Below are 19,925 nucleotides of genomic sequence, written 5' to 3' on the forward strand. Positions count from 1 at the left end.
ATATAAAAATATATGTATTTAATTTAAAAATACTACAAAAAAATTTCTTCAATTCAAGTTAGGAAAATAGAAAACCCAAAAAAGTTACATCTTTTTCTAATTAAACTGCAAACAAATTAGATGAAGATAAAATTTACAATAAAAGTAATGCTTAGATGATATAAAAGATGATGATTTGAAAAAGGCTTATAGGAAGCTTTCTTGTTTTTTTTTTATTTGTTAATTATTTGATAGGTTAATTTCATAGGAAAAATTGGGTTCCTCTATGCTATTAACACTATCATGGATGAAGTTTTTAAGAATCATAAATTTATTGAATTTTTAGGTTTATCAAAATCACAAGTTTACATATAAGTTTATCAAGATTTAGTTATATGAGTTTAATTATAATTATAATTATAATAATATTTAATTATATGTGTTTGAGGTTCAAATTGATAGAATTTGAAAATGTGAATGGTTAAATTTATTAAATTATCTAGAATTAGGATTAAGTTGATAGAATTTGTTAGTATTAAGGACTAAATGTATTATTATACTAGTTAGAAAAAGGCCACATCATTGCTTTTGTTAACTATTTAAAGGAAACTGATCAAAATAAAAACGATTTAAAACATTAGTGAGAAAATTAATTTTTATAGTTAGGTGATCAAAATAAAAACATGCTAATAGTTGAGTGATTAATTCTATAGTTTACCCTAAAAACTTCAACTTCAATCATTAAAGTTTGCCGACTTTCAATTTTAAGGTTTAAATTTTTAAGTAGAAAATGGGATAAAGAATAAAAAAGTAAAGAATTTATATAACAAGCAAATGTAAAGGAAAAAAAAAATCCTTAAAAGTTTCATGAACACAATTTTATGTGTACATTTTTATAAAATTATCATCTTATATGTTTAGAATGAGATGATTTTGTTGTGGATAATTTTATTGTTTAATGTGTAGGATGATAATCTTCCCTTATTTATTTTGAATTTGTTAAATGATGGGTTTTTATTATTGAAATTTATTTATGAATATTTTATATTTAAAATTTATTTAATTTCGTTTATTTGATATTTGTAAATGTTTTTATATACATATTAAATTATTTTTTAATAATATTGATAAGTTTAAGACGGTATGCAAAAGTAAACCATTTCCAATACATATCAATTTCAGTAAAAAAAAAACGGTGCACCACCACTATATTATTAACTACCTTAGGTCGTGCTGTGACAACCCTAATTTGACCCTAGTCGGAAAGTGGTTTCGGGACCACAAAACCGAGTTATAAAAATAATTATAAGTTATATTTCATGATTTCGAAGTGAGTAAATACAAGTGTGAAAATTTCAAGCTTTGATTTGGTCATTTGCATGTGAATTTATTCAATAGGACTAAAATGTGACACTTTTGAAATGTGATAGGTTAATTTAGAATGAGTAAATAATGCATGTGTTTAAAGGAATGGTTTTGCATGTTAAATTGCCCATTTTTAGATAGTGGCCGGCCATGTACTAGTTATGTTATAAAATATGAATTTTCTATTAGTTTTATTTAGTTAAATGATATAATACCATGAATAAATGAAATAAAATAAGGAACTAAAATAGAAAGTGGGTGAAAATAACAAAGTAATCACCTTGTTCATCCCAAAAGCCGAAAGTGAAGAAGAGTTGGGGAGAAGGAACCATTCGGTCACTTAGATCTTCTTTAAGGTATGAGATTCATGTGAATTTTTGAAATGTTAGATAAATTTGAACTAATTACCAAGTTCTTTAGGTAACCCATGTTAGAAATTTTGATATTAGGATGACTAGAACTTTCGGCCATGGTAGTTTGAGGATTAAGGATTTTATTTCTTGTTAAAATTGGATGAATCTTAGTGTGTGAGTGTTTGAACTAACTAAGGATCAAATAGATGCATAGGTACAAAGTAGGAAGAATCGGCTACTATGGTTGATACTAATGCCGAATGTGAAAATGTTATATTAAATAATGTATGTGATTTGAGTTAATAATATGAAAAGAATATTTAGATGTATTATAATTGATTAAGTATTAAATTAAAAGTTGCTAAAATTGCCATTTCTTTAGCCGAATATGTGTTTGATCAATGAAGAATTTGTTGAAGAATATAGGTGAACTTGGTAAGAGTATTCGGCTTAGTGTATAAATGATATAAAGAGATTTTAGAAATTATTTTTGGTTAGGTGTATGTATGATTAAGTATATTCGGCAATATAATTAAAGTGAGTACATGATATTATATTATAATTATTGAGCTTAAGTATATGGATATGTGTATATGTGGTCATATAATGACATTTTGGTTTGAAAATTTAATGATAAATTGTTATTTAGGATAGATGAACATTCGGCAAAAAAAAAAAATAGCCAAAGTATATATATAAAAAAATATATATAATGAGTTTGATATGTGATTGCCGAATGTGATTAATAAATTCATATTATTGGTTTAAATATTGAATACTCCTATTTGTATTCTTTAAGCTCAAGAGCAAAGGGGAACTAAATCCGATAAAGGGAAGGAAAAAGTAATTGAATAGCCATTGAAGTCGTTCGACAACATCCGAGGTAAGTCTTCGAGTAATGACCCTACTTGAATTATATTGAAATGATTAGTCATACTATGACGGATAGCCGAATGTGCATAGAGACTATGTTATAAAGCCAATTGAAATCATGCTCTTTGTGTGTGGCTATTGAGCCGAAATTGGAAAGGTTTAATAAATGTTTTGTGTTTGAGCCTTAGTAACGAAAATGAAATATGGATGTGTCATGATTATTGATATATGTGTGCATGAGCATTTGAATGATATCCGGGCTAAGTCCCGAAGGCATTTATGCTAGTGATTTTATCCGGGCTAAGACCCGAAGGCATTTGTGCGAGTTGCTATACCCGGGTTAAGACCCGAAGGCAATTGTGCTAGTGATTTTATCCGGGCTAAGACCCGAAGGCATTTGTGCGAGTTGATATATCCGGGCTAAGACCCGAAGGCATTTGTGCGAGTTGCTATACCCGGGTTAAGACCCGAAGGCAATTGTGCTTGTGGTTATATCCGGCTAAATTCCGAAGAAACTTGGGTTCGAAGGTGAGCGTGTTGTGCTGTAATAAATTCAATTAATACGCTCGAAAAACCCAAAGGATAAGGTATGTTTGCGTGTGCATCGGAAAAGTCGATTCGTTTTAAATAGTATTCGTTCAATCGACTAACGAACTTTCGGCTTTTAGATAGGTTAATACCTTGTGTGTATATGTTGATGAAGTGTGAAGTAAGATGTTTATGAGAATGTGTATTAATAAAGTGATCCATTTAGCTATGTGAATGTAATACTTTAGTCAAAGCCGATTTCATTACTTGAAACTTACTAAGCTTTAAAATGCTTACCCCGTTGCTTTGGCTCTCTGTTTTATAGATTTTGTTCGTTAGATATCGGATTCGGGATCATCGAAGTCGAAGTCATCCACACTATCAAAGCCCTTTTGGTACTCTTTTAGTTGAACTCTGGATATGGCATGTATAGGACTACCCTTTGTTGTTTTTCAAGTACTTTTTGTGATGTATGTGTGTACAGCCATGCGAAAATGGCTCGTAGAAGTGGAGTATGGCATTAGACCATTTGTGTTTATGTATATATATATGGTTTCATGATGTGACTATGGACTGGAATGGAAGTGTTGGGCAAATGATCAGCCATTGGAATGGCTAAATATGATCATATGTGGACCTATGTATGACAAAACTCTAGTTGGTCCATGGTAACCACGAAATAAGTAAAGTTTACCTTGAAAACAGATGCTGACAGCAGCAGTGGTGTGGATTTGAAAAATCACTAAAATTTGTAGGAATGGAATTAAATAGTGAATAAATTATGTAATCGAACCTTGATGAATCTATTTTCATATGAAAGTAACGAAACAATCATATGAACAGTATATTAATAGATATTAAAGTTCTCGTGAAACAGGGCCAGAACGGTTTCTGGATCTCCTGTTTCGACTTTGAAAATTTACCATAAATTATCCAGAGATAATTAGAAGTCATGCCTTATATGTATAGATTCCCCTTTGAGTCTAGTTTCATTAGAAACAAACGGCATGAGTATTGAAGCTCTGTACAGGGAGATATCCAAGTCGTAATACGTGAAGGTTAGAGTTGTCGAACCCAGAATCAGGGGAGACTTTAACTAATAAACTGTACCAATTGGCCTGACCAAAAATTCTAGAAATAAATCCACAGATGGATATATGAGTTTAATTTCAGGGAAAATTTACAGAATCAGATTTCGAGTTTTGGAACTCGAGATATGATTTTTAAGGCGACAGTGACGCGGTTAGCCAGCCTGTCTGGAATTTTTTTTAATGGACTGTGAAAACAAAGTAATTAAGTCTGTTAGCACCTCACGTTCGACTCCGGCAACGGTCTCGGGTACGGGGTGTTACACGTGCACTACTCACAGTTCATATTCACGAAGCACTCACACTTAGACCTATTCATGGGTCGGGCCACCCGACTTGGCCCGAAGACCTGCCCGAAATGTGGGAGGGTTTGGGCAAAAATATAGGCCCGAAAAATAGACTTGGACAAAAAAATAAGGTCTATTTAAAAATGGGCCGGGCCTCGAGTAATGCATTTTTTGCCTGGGCCCAAATTCACTAAAGGACAAAAAAATTATTTTTTTGTTTTTTAATATTATTTTCTTATTGTTTTTCCCTATTTTGTTACCATTTTACTATTATGTTGCTACTATTTTGTTGCTATTGTTAGGATATTATATAAAACTTATTTATTGTTAATTTTGTTATTATTTTAGAGGCATTTGCTTGTTAAGTTGCATCAATTTTAGTGTTATTTAAGTATATATATTTTTTAAAATTTATTTTCAATTTGTTGGGAAATATTTATTTTGATTTTTTTAGTATTTTTGATGTATTATATATATTTTAAAATTATATATAAATAATATAAAAATTAATATGGGCGGACCGAATCGGGCCCGAGTTTTAATAATTTTATTCGGCTCGGGCTTAGGCAAAATTTTAAGCCCATTTTTTTGGTCTGGCCCAGGGCTAACAAACGGATCTAAATTTTTAGTTGAGTCCAGCTCGACCCATGCAGACCTCTACTCACACTTTGTTGAACAAACCACTTTAGGCAATCAGGCTCTCCGCCAGATCCACTATGAACGTATAGTGTTCAAAAACACTATCAACTTCATGACTGCTAGATACATCCAACCCTATCCTGTCTCAATTTCAATTTTACTAATTATTTTAATATTTTCAATTTTTTTAAAATTAAGTGAATATTTTAATATTCTTATTTTATACTTCAAATTTGAAAATTATGGCTAAGGATGAAAAAATTAAAGAACTTAGGGTAGGTTTGGTTGAATAAGGCTATAATTGAATAGAGCTGCAATTGAATAGAGCTGTAATTGAATAGAGCTGTAATCAGTAATTCAATTGTTTGGTTGAATGGAATTGAATAGAGCTGTAATAAAATTCTTGTGTTTGGTTGAATGGAATAGATGTTGTAATAGTATAAGGAAAAAGGCTTAAATGACAAAAGTACCCTTAGCAGAATTTTTGTAGGTAAATAATTATTGTTATTAAATTTTAATAAGATTATTGTTAAATATATTTTAATAAAAATAAAAATAAATAATTTAATCATATTTTAACATAATTATTATTAAATACAATTTAATAAAATAATATATAATTTGATAGCATTCTTAATATAAAATTATTATTAAGAATATTTCAATGCCTAATATATTTGCCTAGCCTCTCACATGTTCTCTTAGGTCATAATCGCTAATATAAAAATGAGTTTAACATGCAATATAATAATCCTCTAATAATATTTTATTTTAATAGTCAATTTTAATAGAAAACATATTTTTTATACTTTATTTTATCCATTATAATAACATGATAACAACAATTAATTATAAGGTATACTCTTTAATAAATTATTTATTTATAGCAATCTTTTGGTGAAATAAAAACCTTCAAATTTTACATAAAAATTACTAAATTTTAGTAACATTAGTTCTTTTCATATGTGAATTAAAAAAAATCAAAACTCGTAGCCTTTGAAATAAAAAATTTTCAATTCAGTCCCTTTAGAAAGAATAAAATTACAAATTGATTTATGGTAAAATTAAACTTTAGCCCCCAAAATATTAAAAAAATATGTTTAGTACCTTTAAAAAAGATGGAATTAAAAATTAATATATGATAAATTACATTTTGATCTCAAAAATTAATATATGGTTAAATTAATCTATTACACTGGTTGGGTGGCAGCCAATGATACTTCTCCACTAGAGTTGAGATAAAGATATGCTGTCATACTGGTCGGAACAATTATAGTCATCCATGTAGCACACTGAAATTACAACAATTGTAGAGGGAGTAATTTTATTTGAGGAAAATTACCAAGCACTATTAGCAACGATTGTACCAGTAGACCATCAAGCTTTATGTAGATATTTCAAGATAAAAAGGAAAACTAAGAAAACAAAAGACGAAAATGGAACAATTCCTTCAATGCTGAATGTGCTTGCAGAAGAATCAGCCCTACACAAATTATATCCAATAACCCAAACTGTAACCATACAACTTTATTCAAAATTTAGGTTTAAAACTATGCACAGTTAATCTTCTCTTAAACTCAAACAGCTCTACCTTACTACTTATACTGCCATTTAAAGAAGCTTAATTTTCAGAGTATCTAGATAATCATGTTAATTTTCTCTTAAACTGAAATATATATCTTTCTAACGGGATTGGCTAAATTCACTTAAATCCAGATTATGGCTAACATCAAATTTGTCATACATGGTATAACACCAAGAAGTCATAACCAAATGAAAGCAACAAAGAATTTTAGAATGAAACAAAAGTTATACACACATATCTTTCTAACACAATTGGTTAAATTCTTTTGAATCCAGAATACAGTAAACATCAGATTGGTTGTATGTAATATGGCACCAACAAACCAAAACATGCAGAGTTCATCTACTGTTTCAATGTCCCCTCCAACTTAATCATATTTGCAAACTCCATAAAATGGGTCATAATACAATTAGGTACAGAAAAAGATGTGTAAAAAATAGAACCTTAAGCCACAAGACTCCAAACATTTAACTGGGAAAGAAGCTTGAAATTATTGCCTTAAAAGCTAACAGTCTATGACATTTCCCACCCATCAAATTGCAAAGATCAGTTTGACAGCACAACCATGTAAGTTTATCACAGCACAATAGATCCTTAGGAACAGTGCAAATAATATAATGGTAAGTGATATTAAACATAAAGTCATCAAAGCAATAATCTGAGAGCAAGTGAAGAACATACCAAATTTGATGAGGTCCTCTTTTACTGCGTTTCAATGCTATGGTTGCTCTCAAATGGAAACGAGTAGAAGTAGAATTGGCAATTGTTGTGACTGGTGAAGGCTGTAAGAGTTAATCAAGATAAGGCATATTAGGAGTGTCAAAATATTTCCAGGGCTGGCCATTCATTTTTGCTTTCATATCTCCAACAAGTAAAGTAGCTGCTCCTATCTCTAAGAAATTATATGCACTCATGTCTTGCACATACGCAGAGTGGTCACTGTTTGTTGAATATAGAACATTTCAAATGTTAAATTTGTTTTAGAAGCAATGGAATACATGGAAGAACGGTATTAATAGCCAGAACATACCAGAGACTTAGAATACGTATAAGGGAAGAAGTAATAAAGCCAATATGAACTATTTGAACACTTAATAAGCATATGCAAATTGCAAAATCAATTACCTTTCAGTAAAGGGTGACATGCAAGAATAGGCAAATCGATAATTAACTGTAAAATAATTATACACTTGACAATAATTATTATTTATAAAAACCATGCATTATTTTTTCCTTTGCAATATCATATTCCATTCAAGTGTTTAATAATTTAATATACTTCTGTTGTCGTCTTTATGAAATTTCCAGACATTAAAACACAAATTATGGGTGTTTCTAAAATAAGTTACACAAGACTATTGCATTGCATAAATATGGTGTCAATGTTAACATTAATGGGAGACAACATTACAATACAAAGTGGTGCAAGTTTAGCACCCTAAAGTTGACTTTGAAAAAGTGGCATGGGATAATTTTTTTTTGGTCCTTGAGATAATGGGCTATTTATTGTTTGGTCCTTAAACCTCAACTATAAATAGGCCTTCTCATTTCTCATTTCAATTCATCCCAACCAATCTTTCTCTCTTAGTTTTCTCTCTTGTCCCATTTGAGAATTCTTAAGGAATTCTATTTGTTTGTAATACTTTGGAGATAGTAAAGTTATCATCTGGTGTTAGTGCCCGAGGACGTAGGTATAATTTACCGAACCTCGTTAAATCTCTTGTGTTCTTTCTTGTCCTATTTTTCTTTCAATATTTGAGGGTATAATAGTAGTATTTAATTGTGCTATTAAATTACTATAGAAGGGATATTCTGTCTAAGGAAAGACTTGGTATTTAAGAGATCCATGTGATCCACCTCTCTTCCCTGGGAATTGAACTTTGTGTGATTTTTTAGTACAATAATTTACACGCTTCCGACCCTATTGGAACAACAGTCAATACACTGTCTCGTATGGATGAAGCATTCTAAGCTTTCAAAACATCAACAACTGGTGCAACAAATTTAACATCACACTATCATTTATCAGAAATAGGCATTACCTCACAATCACTTAAAATCTGTAACTCCAATCTATTTAGCACCCAAACAAGTTCATAAACCCATCTCTCTCTAAAATACATTATGGTATATAAGTACACTATGCAAATAAATTACCTGCGTTCTCTCTCTGCAATTGTATGCTCTAAAATAACAATGTAAGACTGGTTAGTTGTTGAGGGTGCTGCCAGATAGTCCTGTCATTGTTAAATGTAAGTTCTAGTATTGTAAGGTTCAAATACAAATTCTACAGGTGAGACAAAAAGATCTGATGCTAATATATATATGCATATACACAATCTCTAGGAAAAAAATATAGAGTACGTGAATCATAATATTATAAAATTCAAAAACAAATTCCACAGGTGAAGCAAAAGGATGATATCATAGTCACTCAAAGGGCATCAAGGCCATAGGTATCTAATTTGGAGCTGCATATGTCAAAAGATTCAACTATGCACATTGAGACTGAATTTACCTCTGCACAAATTTTGCCAACAGTAGAAATGGTTTCAACAGGGTACAATCCACGAGTGACCACTGCAGGCTTTCCAGCAACATTACACTTGTAGAGGGCAGTCTTTTGAAATAAGAACACCTGCAAGGAAAAAGTAAATTAATTAGCAGCAAAGCTCTAACAAATTGCCATAAACGCACAACCCCCCCTCAAAAAAAGATAAAATGAAAATTTAAACTTACCAAAACAAAAGAAACCCCAAATCAAGAGAAAAATCCAAAGGGAAATCACTAATGCACTGATAGAGCAATTAGTGAATAGAAAAATATTGTAGTCTTTGTAGATACAATCCCAACCTGAAATTGAAATCCCTTGCTATATACAAAAAGAAAAAAAAATCATGATGTTCATCCACAAAAAATCAAGGAAGAGAAAAAGAAAGAAGAAATTACAGGGTATTGGTGAAATGAATGTTAGCTTCAAGTGCCTTGAGAGAATCCTTGAATGATTTCCTCATCTCTCCTATCTCTGTTTTCTTTTTCTTTTTCCTGTTCAAAATCTCTGTAACTGATTCAAAGCTCAAAAGCAAAAAATCTATTGTGGGATGAGAATAATCGAATGGAAACGATGAGACAGGGATGGGGGTGTGGTGGCTTGAGGTGTTTGCTGAGGGAAAGTGGTGAAGGACAAGAATGGAAGGTTATGTTTTTTTCTTTATTCGGTAGAGGCTCTGCATTGCTATTCTTTGGTTCTGGTAGGGAATGACTATTACGGGAGAAGATGGAATGGGGGATGAATGAGATTTCGTTGAATGAAGGATTCAGTGAACCAAACTAATGAATGACTATTTATCACTGAATCAGCCAAGAACAGTTTAGTGAAAAAAATTGAAATGGTTGTTGTTATTGTTATTAAATTTTAATAAGAATATTATTAAAAATAATTTAATAAAAATAAATAATTTAATTATATTTTAATACAATAGTTATTAAATACAATTTAATAATAGTATTTTTATTATTTAATTCTTGTTAAATGTTTATATAAATATAATTTAATTAATATAATTCATAAAAATAATAAAAATAAAATATCTTGAAATTTGTAATATTATAATTAAATATAATAATTTAGTAACATATATTATAAATATATCTAATAGTATAATAATATAATATTTATACCGAGCCCAAGGCTAGATTGTCTCTCAAAGCTAGAAAAAACAAGAACTTCCTAGACTAATCCCAAAATTGTTGACACTTGAGAACAACAAAATCAAGAGAAAAAATGACCATTAGATTCATTTTTGAGCATCAAACAGAGTTTTCCAAAAATCTTTGCTTCCTCCCATCCTCAACCTTAATCTTGTTTCTTTAATCTGGAGTCTCTACCCATCGTCGATCATCTTCATCTCTTTCTTTTCTCTGGAGTACTATTTAGTTCTCTACTTTTTTTTCTTTGGTCATCTCTCTCTCTCTCTCTCTCTCTCTCTCTCTCTCCAAAGCTTCATCTCCACCTCTTTAAAGTGATCATCCAAAGCTTTATTTTCACCTCCTCTTTCATTTTTTTTGGTTAGTTTGTCTTAAAAGCCCACCAAAACATATAGATCCATACATGCAAATCTCTCCTCTGTTGATCTCCCACCGTCCATCACAATTTTTTTTTTTCTGATTTGGGTTGTTAATTTTGTTTTCTAAATTTCATTACTGGGTTTTAAGTCTAATTTGCATTTTCTAGTGTAGAGATTTTGGATTGTTTTGTTTTGTTGATGCTATGGAGGAGACCTTGTGTTGATGTTGTGAAAACAACATTGTTGGATGAAATCGAAGTTGAGAAAGCATTGAATGGAAGTTTGTTTAATGATTGGGTTCCAGTTTATATTTCTTCTTGATTTTTCTTCCATAAATATAATTCATCCATGAAATTGTGGTTAATATGATGTTTTTAGTTTTGGGGTATTTTTGGAAAAAAAAAGTTGGTGGTTATTCTGTGAAAGGCTGGAATGGCTATTCTTTAGTGGTAGCATGGAATGGCTATTCCATGAGAGGCCGGAATGAGGCCGTAATACTACACAGTGGTTTCATTCATTCAGTCAAACCAAACAATGGAGTAGGACTATTGTGCTGAATAAGGTAAGAATGGAATAGCCATTCATACCAACCAAACGTGCTGTTAGGTTTTTTTATAATACTTTTTTTACATTTTAATCTTATATTATACTTGCGCGAATGTAAATTTCAAATAACGAAGCAATACAAACAATTACTATAACCTTTACATATCCATTAAAAAAATCGCCTTGACCCATTTTTATGTAGATTGGAAAGAAGATCTACTGAGAAGATGAGTGACCGTCGAATATGAAGACGGGCTGCGAGATGGTTTTCTTAGGTTTCTGTTAGGAATAGTTGTTTATTTAGGGATAGGGCTTTTTTAGGATTTTGAAATATGGCCAGTTTTGGTTCTTTTTGGGCCTTTGTTTCAGTTTAGGTAATTATTTTTCACTTTACTTTTTATTTGAATAAAACGCAGAGCAATTTAATTAATAAAAAAAAAAAGAAAAATTAAATTTATCATTTTTTATTTATTCCTCATCTATTCCGTAATATTATTTCATTTAACCAAATAAAATAGTCTCTACTGTCACTCTATTCCATTCTCATCAAATTTCTATTTCATTACAGTGAACTAATACACGCTTAAACGCCACCATTATTGCGAGCGGTAGAAATGGAGTCTAAGCAAAGCCTTAAAGGCCCATCGGGCCAAAACCATGAGCTTAGTGGCTGACAAGACCCATGTAATTAACATCTTTTATGGATGGATAAGATTTGGTAAGTAGTGAAGATTCTGTCGGTTTTCAGTTGATCTTTCATACCATTATCCAGCCACTGGGAAAATGAACTCAACTAACGGTCATCGGAGAGTTGAAAACCAATGACCCATTTTCGTTTTCTTTCTCGTTTTCGCCATCTTCTTGTAGAGATTGAGACATGTTGAAGCCATTGACGACAACGCTTAGCTCCTCGTGCTTAGGGTTAGGTGTACGGATACACCATGTGTACTTCACAAATCAGTGTGACCTTATCAGGTGAGTTTTTTTTTTCTCTATAATGATGCAATATTGTTCATATAATTGATGGTTTTTGTTTAATCTTAGAATCTTTTATGGATTACCTGTTAAAATACAGAAAATGCTCCTTCCCCGCTTGAATTAGAATATTTTTTCCCTCAGGTCTTATGAAGGGTCTCGTTTTACAAAAACTTCCAAAGGTTCATTGCATTTCAATTCTGATGAACAAAGTTTTTCCCGAATTGGAAGATTAAAAACCAGGTGCCAGCACCAGCAACATGTATTTCCCAACAATATAGCACACATTTCAGCTGATGGCACTCATCAAGACCAAAATGATGTTTCTAAAGCAACATTGATATGGAGGGCAATTAAGTTGCCGATTTACTCTGTTGCTTTGGTTCCTTTGACTGTGAGATTCTTTTAACATATGGAAGTTTTATGATAATGAACTAGATTATGGAGATAGCTTAATTTTGACAGAATTCACTTGATTCCTTAGTTCTAATGTGATCTCAAAACAGAAGTGTTATGGAGCATTAGCCAATATCTTGCAGTGGTCAAACGAAACGTTTGTATTATTGATTTATTCTCTTTCACCAATGTGTGTCTCTAGAATCTCATTCAATAACTTTTTGTGAAATATTTGTTTATAATTTTGAGCAGGTAGGTGGTGCAGTTGCTTATTTGCAGACAGGCTTGTTTTCAGCTAGGCGTTATATGACACTCTTGGCTTCTTCCGTTCTTATTATTACTTGGCTCAATTTAAGGTGAGTTATGGGGGGGCAAAGCTAGTAATCAGAGCAATGTTTAGGATGCTAGTTAAAATATTGAAGTTTTGTGCATGTGCAGCAATGATGTCTATGATTTTGATACCGGAGCAGACAAGAACAAAAAGGAATCAGTAGTAAATTTGGTTAGCAGGTAATCTTATTGCCAATGTGTATCTTCTTTTATTTCTCTACTATGTTTCGTGGTCATAAAATGTTCTGTATTGTGCTTGTGAAAGCCGGTCAGGGCCCCTTATTGCTGCCTATTCATCACTTGCCCTTGGCTTCATTGGGTTGACATGGGCATCTGCAGATGCAAGAAATATGCGTTCATTGCTGCTACTTGGTTGTGCAATCTTTTGTGGTTACGTATATCAGGTAGAGTGAATTTTCATTCATTTACACTAGGGGCAATATGGTTTTTTTCAATGGTCACTTCTATCCAGATACTATAACATTTATGAGATCCCGATACATACTTAACAGTGCCCACCATTTCGGTTAAGTTACCAAGGATTGGGAGAGCCCTTGTGCTTTGCAGCGTTTGGCCCATTTGCTACAACTGCTTTCTACTTGTTATTGGGCAGCACAAGGTTGCTTACTGAAAACTAATGCAGAATTTCTAGATTTCAATTTTGTTTTCCTTCAATACATTAATTTTGGGTGATTTTGGCAGGGAGATAATCTTCGTCCCCTTGACACACACCGTTCTTTCTGCATCCGTGCTCGTAGGCTTGACGACTACCCTTATTCTGTTCTGTAGCCATTTTCATCAGGTTAATATTTCTCCGTCTTTTTGTGTGGGACAATTCACAAACTCATCATAGGTTTTATATGAATGACATGATTGTCGTTTATCTCAGGTTGAAGAAGATATCGCCGTCGGGAAAATGTCACCTTTGGTACATACACTCCATCAAGTATTGTGGTTTTTTCTCTGTTGCAGAGGCAGAAAAAAGAAATTTATTTCTATCACTTGGATTGCAGGTAAAGATGGGCACTGAGAGAGGTTCAATGGTTGTGAAAGGGGCAGTCTTAACACTCTATTCTCTTTTATTTGGTCTTGGTCTATGCAAAGCTCTTCCACTAACTTGCATTGTAAGTAAAAGGTTAAAATTGATTTAAGAAAATGAATTTAATCTGCTTGATGCTAAAATACTTGATGGTTCATAAGTATGCATATTGTAACTGTTTGCGCTTGTGTTGGTTTTATCTAGGTTCTTTGTGCCTTGACCTTACCTATAGGGAAACTGGTGGTTAACTTTGTTGAAGAGAACCACAAGGTATGCTGTTAAACTTGCTTGATAAAGATTACTGATTTCAACAAACCTTGTCTTTGGATGGTGATTTGATCCATGAATTAGTACAAATCAATTGAAGTAGGATAAAAAGAAAAATCAATTGAGCCAATGGTTCAACTGATTGGGTCATACTCTTTTAGTTGTCTAGTAATTTTTATTTTTTAGTTTTTTATTTACTTGAAACCAAACTGGCAGTGGAACCGAAAACTGTTTCGACCACGGGTCCTATTCATAAAACAAAGAGATTAAAAAGTTTGCATTGGCATTTAAGGTCTACAGTTTAAGTCTTGGCAACATCCACCCCCCCCTCTTCAATTTGAAAAAATAAAAAAAGGAAACCCTACCTTAAGAATAGAGAAAGGGTTGCAGATACTGTGGTTAAAATCGTAGACCTGTTGGATGCTGGGGTTTGAACCGTAAGCCTAATGAATGCTGAGATTTGAACATCTTAACATTAAACAACCGAAAATTCTGATTGAAATTCTTTCTTACAGGACAAAGGGATGATCTTCATGGCAAAATATTATTGTGTGAGGTTGCATGCTTTATTTGGAGCTGCAATGACTGCAGGGTTGGTCTCAGCTAGGATACTTGTTAAATGATATGTTCACAGCTTCCAATTCAGTTTTTCCTTACATCACTCCTCACATAAGTAGTTTTGGTTGCATTCAACTCTAACAAGGCTCGACATTAGGAGCTTTTTGCCACCCGGAACCTGTGTACTCTGAAGCAATCAGGAGAATCAAAAATCATTTATCTTTTCTCGCCCTACTCACAGGGGCGTAGCCAGGGGGGCTGGCATGGGCCCCGGGCCCCCCTAAAATGAAAAATTTCATTTTAGGCTCTTGAAATTTTTTAAAAATTTTAAATTAGTAAAGGTAAAATTGCACTTTGGCCCCCTTAAAATTATAAAAATTTAATTTAATCATTTACAAATTATAAAAATATAAACTATAAAAACTTAAAATTTCATCCGGCCCCCCTAAAAATTTTTTTTGGCTTCGCCATTGCCTACTCAAAAAGAGGTCAGAAGTGAAAGTACTCAAATATTGGACAAAAGAATCACTCAGGTATCAGGCGTAGAGTTCTGATGAGAGAAAACTCAATATTGGGGACGGCATGCTTACGACACAATAACATATATATACTATAAGGCTACAATTTAAACACAATAAACAGATCTGCCATGCCAAAGGAGCACAGCCACAAGGCAGTAAGCGTAGACCACATAAAATAACATATAGGATACCAAACTCAGCATTCACAAAAAAGCCTAAATTATGGGTCTTCACTATTCAAAATATCTAATACTAGGCAAAACGATCAGCATATAACACTACAAAAACCAAGTACTGACAAGGCCGATTGTTTACCAAAACTTAAAAGCAGTTTAAGCCACAACAGAAGGCTTAGAAGCAGCAGAGAGCTTGGGACTCCTCTTTGCTAAACTCTCACTACGCGCTCCCTCTGCTCCTTCAACCTCATGGCAAGCAATATCTAGTACTCAGCTGCCTCTGCCTTTGCTAAAATACACGGATTAAGGACTGAAACTGAATTAATCCAAAGAGATATCAGCTGAGTATTTAATACAACACATCAATAACTAACTGTAAACTTACTAACTACATAACAACTGAACCAACTAACTAGTTTGACTATCTTCTACAATTAATATTTCTTTTATTCCATAACATGGCTCCTGCTTCTTGACTTTCTCTGTTCCTACATGTCATCCCCTCCTAAGCAAATCACTCTAAGTTTGCTTCTGAACTTGTCGAACAAACTAATGGACAAGGGCTTGGTCAGGATATCTGTAATCTGTTCCTGTCCGATATGTGGCCTACTCGAAGCGATCCGTTTACCACCTTTTCTCTGACAAAAAATAAGTCTAATTCAACGTGTTTGAATTTGGAATACATGACAGGGTTGCTTGCTACAACGACAGTGGCTGAGCTATCACACCAAACCAGTGCTTTATTATGAAAAGAAACACCTAGTTCCGACAACAACAACTGTATCCAAACCATCTTTGCAGTGACATGCGCGAGGCTGTAATATTCAGCCTCAGCTGTGGATCTCGACACTGCTTGTTGCTTTCGGAAACTCTAGGAAATTTGATTTCCTCCAAGAAACACACAAAAACTGGAGGTGGATTGGCGATCATCAGTATTAGACCTTCAACTCGCATCAGAGTAGCCTTCGAGAAGAAGTTTTGAGCTGCGAGTAAATTGTAATGCATAATCTAGTGTTCCTTGTAAGTAAAGGAGAATTCATTTGACAGCCTTGAAGTGAGCATCCAGGGGCTTATGCATATACTGACACAACTTGTTGACAAAAAATGCAATGTCAGGTCTTGTGATGACTACATACTTTAAGGCGCCCACAATGCTTCTGAATAAGCTTTCATCCTCTATTGGATCTCCTTCATGAACAAACAATCGGCTAATGGTCACCATTGGTGTAGGAGAGGCCTTCGACTTATCCATGGAGGCTCGTTGAAGTAAATCCACTATGTACTTCCTCTGGCTCAAAAAAATCCACTCGGAATATATGTGACCTTAATGCTAAGAAAATAGTTTAACCGACCCAAATCCTTCAACGAAAATCGATCATCAAGATCCTTGACAAACTGATCAATGCCACAAGAGTCCTGGCTAGTGACTATTATGTCATCAACGTAAACTAAGACATAGATAAACCGAGACCCTATTCGCCAAATGAAGAGAGAACTATCAGCCTTGGAAGCGACAAATTGCAAAGCCAGCAGGAAATCTCGTAGTTTATGAAACCATGCATGAGGAGCCTGTTTAAGGCCATAAAGCGTCTTGCGGAGTTTGCAGACAAGCTGTCGACCATCAGGGTGGTGTCGCTCAAAACCAGGCGATTGTTGCATGTAAATCTCCTCATGCAGGTCCCCATTCAAGAAGGCATTGTTGATGTCGACTTGTCGGAGAGACCATCCTCTAGACACAGCGAGAGCCAAAACTACACGGATCGCCGTTGGCTTGACCACAGGACTGAAAGTCTCCAAAAAATCTATGCCTGCTTCTTGCAAATAGCCCTTAACAACTAACCTCCCTTTGTAGCGGGCTACCGAACCATCTGCATGTCGTTTAACCTTGAAAATCCACTTGCAACCAACAGCACAACAACCTGCAGGTAACGGTACAAGGTCCTAGGTGTGATTAGCTAATAAAGCCCCATATTTAGCTTGTGCAGCAGTAGTCCAGACAGGACTTTTAAAAGCCTTGACAATGGTGGACGACTCTGTTTCATAGAACGTAGAGGAAAATAGTTCTGGTTTAAAGATTTCATTCTTCGAACGGGTTTGCATTGGGTGACTGTTAACAGGAAAGGGTGGCTATCCGACAACAGTACCTGGAGCACTAGATGTAGACGAGCTGGTCAGTGAAACTGACTTCCTTGGTGAAGGGACCGGAGGGACCGGACTAGGAGAACTAAGGACAACAGGTGGCTGTGTGGAGGAGCCAGTGGGATTCGGTGATGCCACCACAGGAACTTGAGAGTGTTGATGATGATACCGGACAGGAGGCACGACTGTTGGCAGAGAAAAACCAGCCTAAAATGGAAAATTTGTTTCATCAAACAAAATATGACGAGAAACAAAAATACGACCATCCTCCGCAAGACAATTGTAACCCTTCTGGTTAGAACCAAAATCGAGAAAAACACACTTCTGGGACCATAATTGAAGCTTATGCTGCTGAAAAAGCCTCAGGTACGGAAAACATGCACTCCCAAACACCTTCAGCTGAGAGTAGTCAGGTTGAGCCTTATGTAGTTTCTCACAAGGAGTTTTATGTTGCAAAACAAGTGTTGGTAATCTGTTGATAAGATGCGCAGCATGAGAAAAGGCAAACGACCAGTATTCCAAAAGTATTGACACCCGAGCTAGTAAAGTGAGACCCATGTCAACTACATGTCGATGTCTCCTTTCAGCGACCCCGTTTTGTTCCGAGGTATATGGACACATTAGTCGATGCTGAATTCCTAGTTAAGAGAGAGTAACGAATAAGGAACGATACTCACCCCCCATCTGTCTGTAGTATTTTGATAGATGCCCCAAATTGTACTTGAACCATCTTGTGAAAATGAAGAAAATAGCGAGCTATTTCTGACTTGGATTTAAGAAAATATAACCATGTATATCGGCTATACATATCCACAAAAGAAATGTAGTATGAAAAACCATTGGATGACACATGTAAGGGACCCCAAACATCTGATGCCACTAATTCAAAAGGAACTGAATACACTGTTTGTGAGGTACCAAAAGGTAACTTGTGAAATTTGCTTATCTTGTAAGATGTACACATAAATTGTAAGTTTCTATGCTTGAAAGAAACATTACAAGAATTCAAAATACGAGCAAGAGTATTATGACAAGGATGGCCAAGTTTGTCTTGCCAAAGTTTAACGGATAAAGAAGTCTGAACATTGCATACAAGAGGATATCCGGAGCTCGAAGCAAGACTAGGTTTAAGAGAGGTAGACCGAGAAAAATCAAACCTATACAAGCCATCATGTATGTGGCCCTCCGGTAGAGTCTTCCCTGTCTGAATGTCCTTCACAAAATACAAAAAAGGATAAAATTCGAAAAACATCGCATTATCTCTTTCAAATTGCCCTACAGAGATCAAATTTTTACAAACTGCACGACATGCAGAACATTTTTTAGGTGTAACAGTCGAGAACCAGCAGTAAAGGTAGAAGAGCCTATATTAGCAATGGAAACGGACTCACCATTACCCAGGGAGACTTGGCTTGTACCTGTGTAAGGAGCAGCACTACTAAGGCTAGTCATAGTTAGGGTGATGTGATTGGTAGCACCCGAATTAGGATACCAAGTCTGATTAGCCACATAAGAAGGCAAAGCCTGATAGGAGGGCAGAGAGGAAGGCGTTGAACACGAGTTACAGCAGTGAGTCGAGGAGCAATGGGATGTAGGAGCTTCACCAAGACAATGGTAGTTTACTGGCATTAAAGAACTCAAATCAGGACTTGAAAAACTCTTATCAAAGTGGTGATAATAGGTTTGCACCAAATGTCCTATTTTACCACATAATTGACACTATGGTTTAGAACGAGACCACCCTCGACCCGAACCACAAGTACGGCCACGAGACCACCCACGAGTTTGACCATTGTGTCCATGATTAGAACCACGATTAGACTCAGAACTAGTCTTATCGAGAGGACATTACTGTGATCGAGACACCAAGTTGGCTTGCAAAGGCGTGTCAGTCAAGAAAACCAATTGTCGTGCTTCACAATTAAGAAGCATCTTAGTGACCAGCTCAAGACTCATTGGAGTAGCAGAAGCAAGAACCCGAATGGATTCAAACTCGATGGGAAGACCAGCCAAGATAACGCTGATCTGTTCTTGTTCCATAACCAGGCTACCAGCGGCAGTCAGACTATCACTTAAACTTTTGACCTTGGAGAGATAATCTTTAACGGTAAGACTGGATTTCTTGATCCAGTATAGCTCATGACGCATACTGGAGATCTTGATAGTAGACCTGGCACCAAATCTTCTGTCAAGGGTCATCCAAATTTCAAGACT

General features: G+C 34.4%; 1 protein-coding gene, 1 long non-coding RNA gene and 1 pseudogene across 8 annotated transcripts; 1 reads left to right on the top strand and 2 right to left on the bottom strand.

Annotated features, from left to right (window-relative positions):
* Positions 1-6,201: 6,201 nt before the first annotated feature.
* Positions 6,202-10,073, bottom strand: LOC107887437 (uncharacterized). Of its 6 annotated transcripts, none has more exons than XR_005918752.1 (6): positions 9,647-10,073; positions 9,437-9,569; positions 9,216-9,335; positions 8,855-8,934; positions 7,379-7,479; positions 6,202-6,595 (listed from the first exon to the last, which is right to left on the bottom strand). It is a non-coding gene; the product is annotated as an uncharacterized lncRNA (long non-coding RNA). The 6 variants fall into 6 exon arrangements; XR_005918750.1 differs by having other exon boundaries at positions 6,202-6,404; positions 9,647-10,072; XR_005918749.1 differs by having other exon boundaries at positions 9,437-10,070.
* Positions 10,074-10,403: 330 nt separating this feature from the next.
* On the top strand, positions 10,404-15,045 carry LOC107887436 (2-carboxy-1,4-naphthoquinone phytyltransferase, chloroplastic). Of its 2 annotated transcripts, XM_016811688.2 has the most exons (13): positions 10,404-11,326; positions 11,879-12,028; positions 12,178-12,285; positions 12,430-12,679; positions 12,934-13,037; positions 13,120-13,191; positions 13,277-13,415; positions 13,524-13,630; positions 13,714-13,813; positions 13,901-13,939; positions 14,025-14,135; positions 14,255-14,320; positions 14,833-15,045. In XM_016811688.2, exons 3-13 carry the CDS (start codon positions 12,188-12,190, stop codon positions 14,938-14,940), a joined length of 1,194 nt encoding a protein of 397 aa, XP_016667177.1. In that variant the 5' UTR covers positions 10,404-11,326; positions 11,879-12,028; positions 12,178-12,187; the 3' UTR covers positions 14,941-15,045. The 2 variants fall into 2 exon arrangements, with proteins under 2 accessions (XP_016667177.1, XP_040957795.1); XM_041101861.1 differs by having other exon boundaries at positions 10,404-12,285.
* Positions 15,046-15,232: 187 nt separating this feature from the next.
* The window catches only part of LOC107887933 (40S ribosomal protein S6-like), a 31,475-nt pseudogene continuing 26,782 nt past the window's right edge, over positions 15,233-19,925 (bottom strand).

This window comes from Gossypium hirsutum, chromosome A03 (assembly GCF_007990345.1).
Source record: "Gossypium hirsutum isolate 1008001.06 chromosome A03, Gossypium_hirsutum_v2.1, whole genome shotgun sequence".
Taxonomy (NCBI): Eukaryota; Viridiplantae; Streptophyta; class Magnoliopsida; order Malvales; family Malvaceae; genus Gossypium; species Gossypium hirsutum.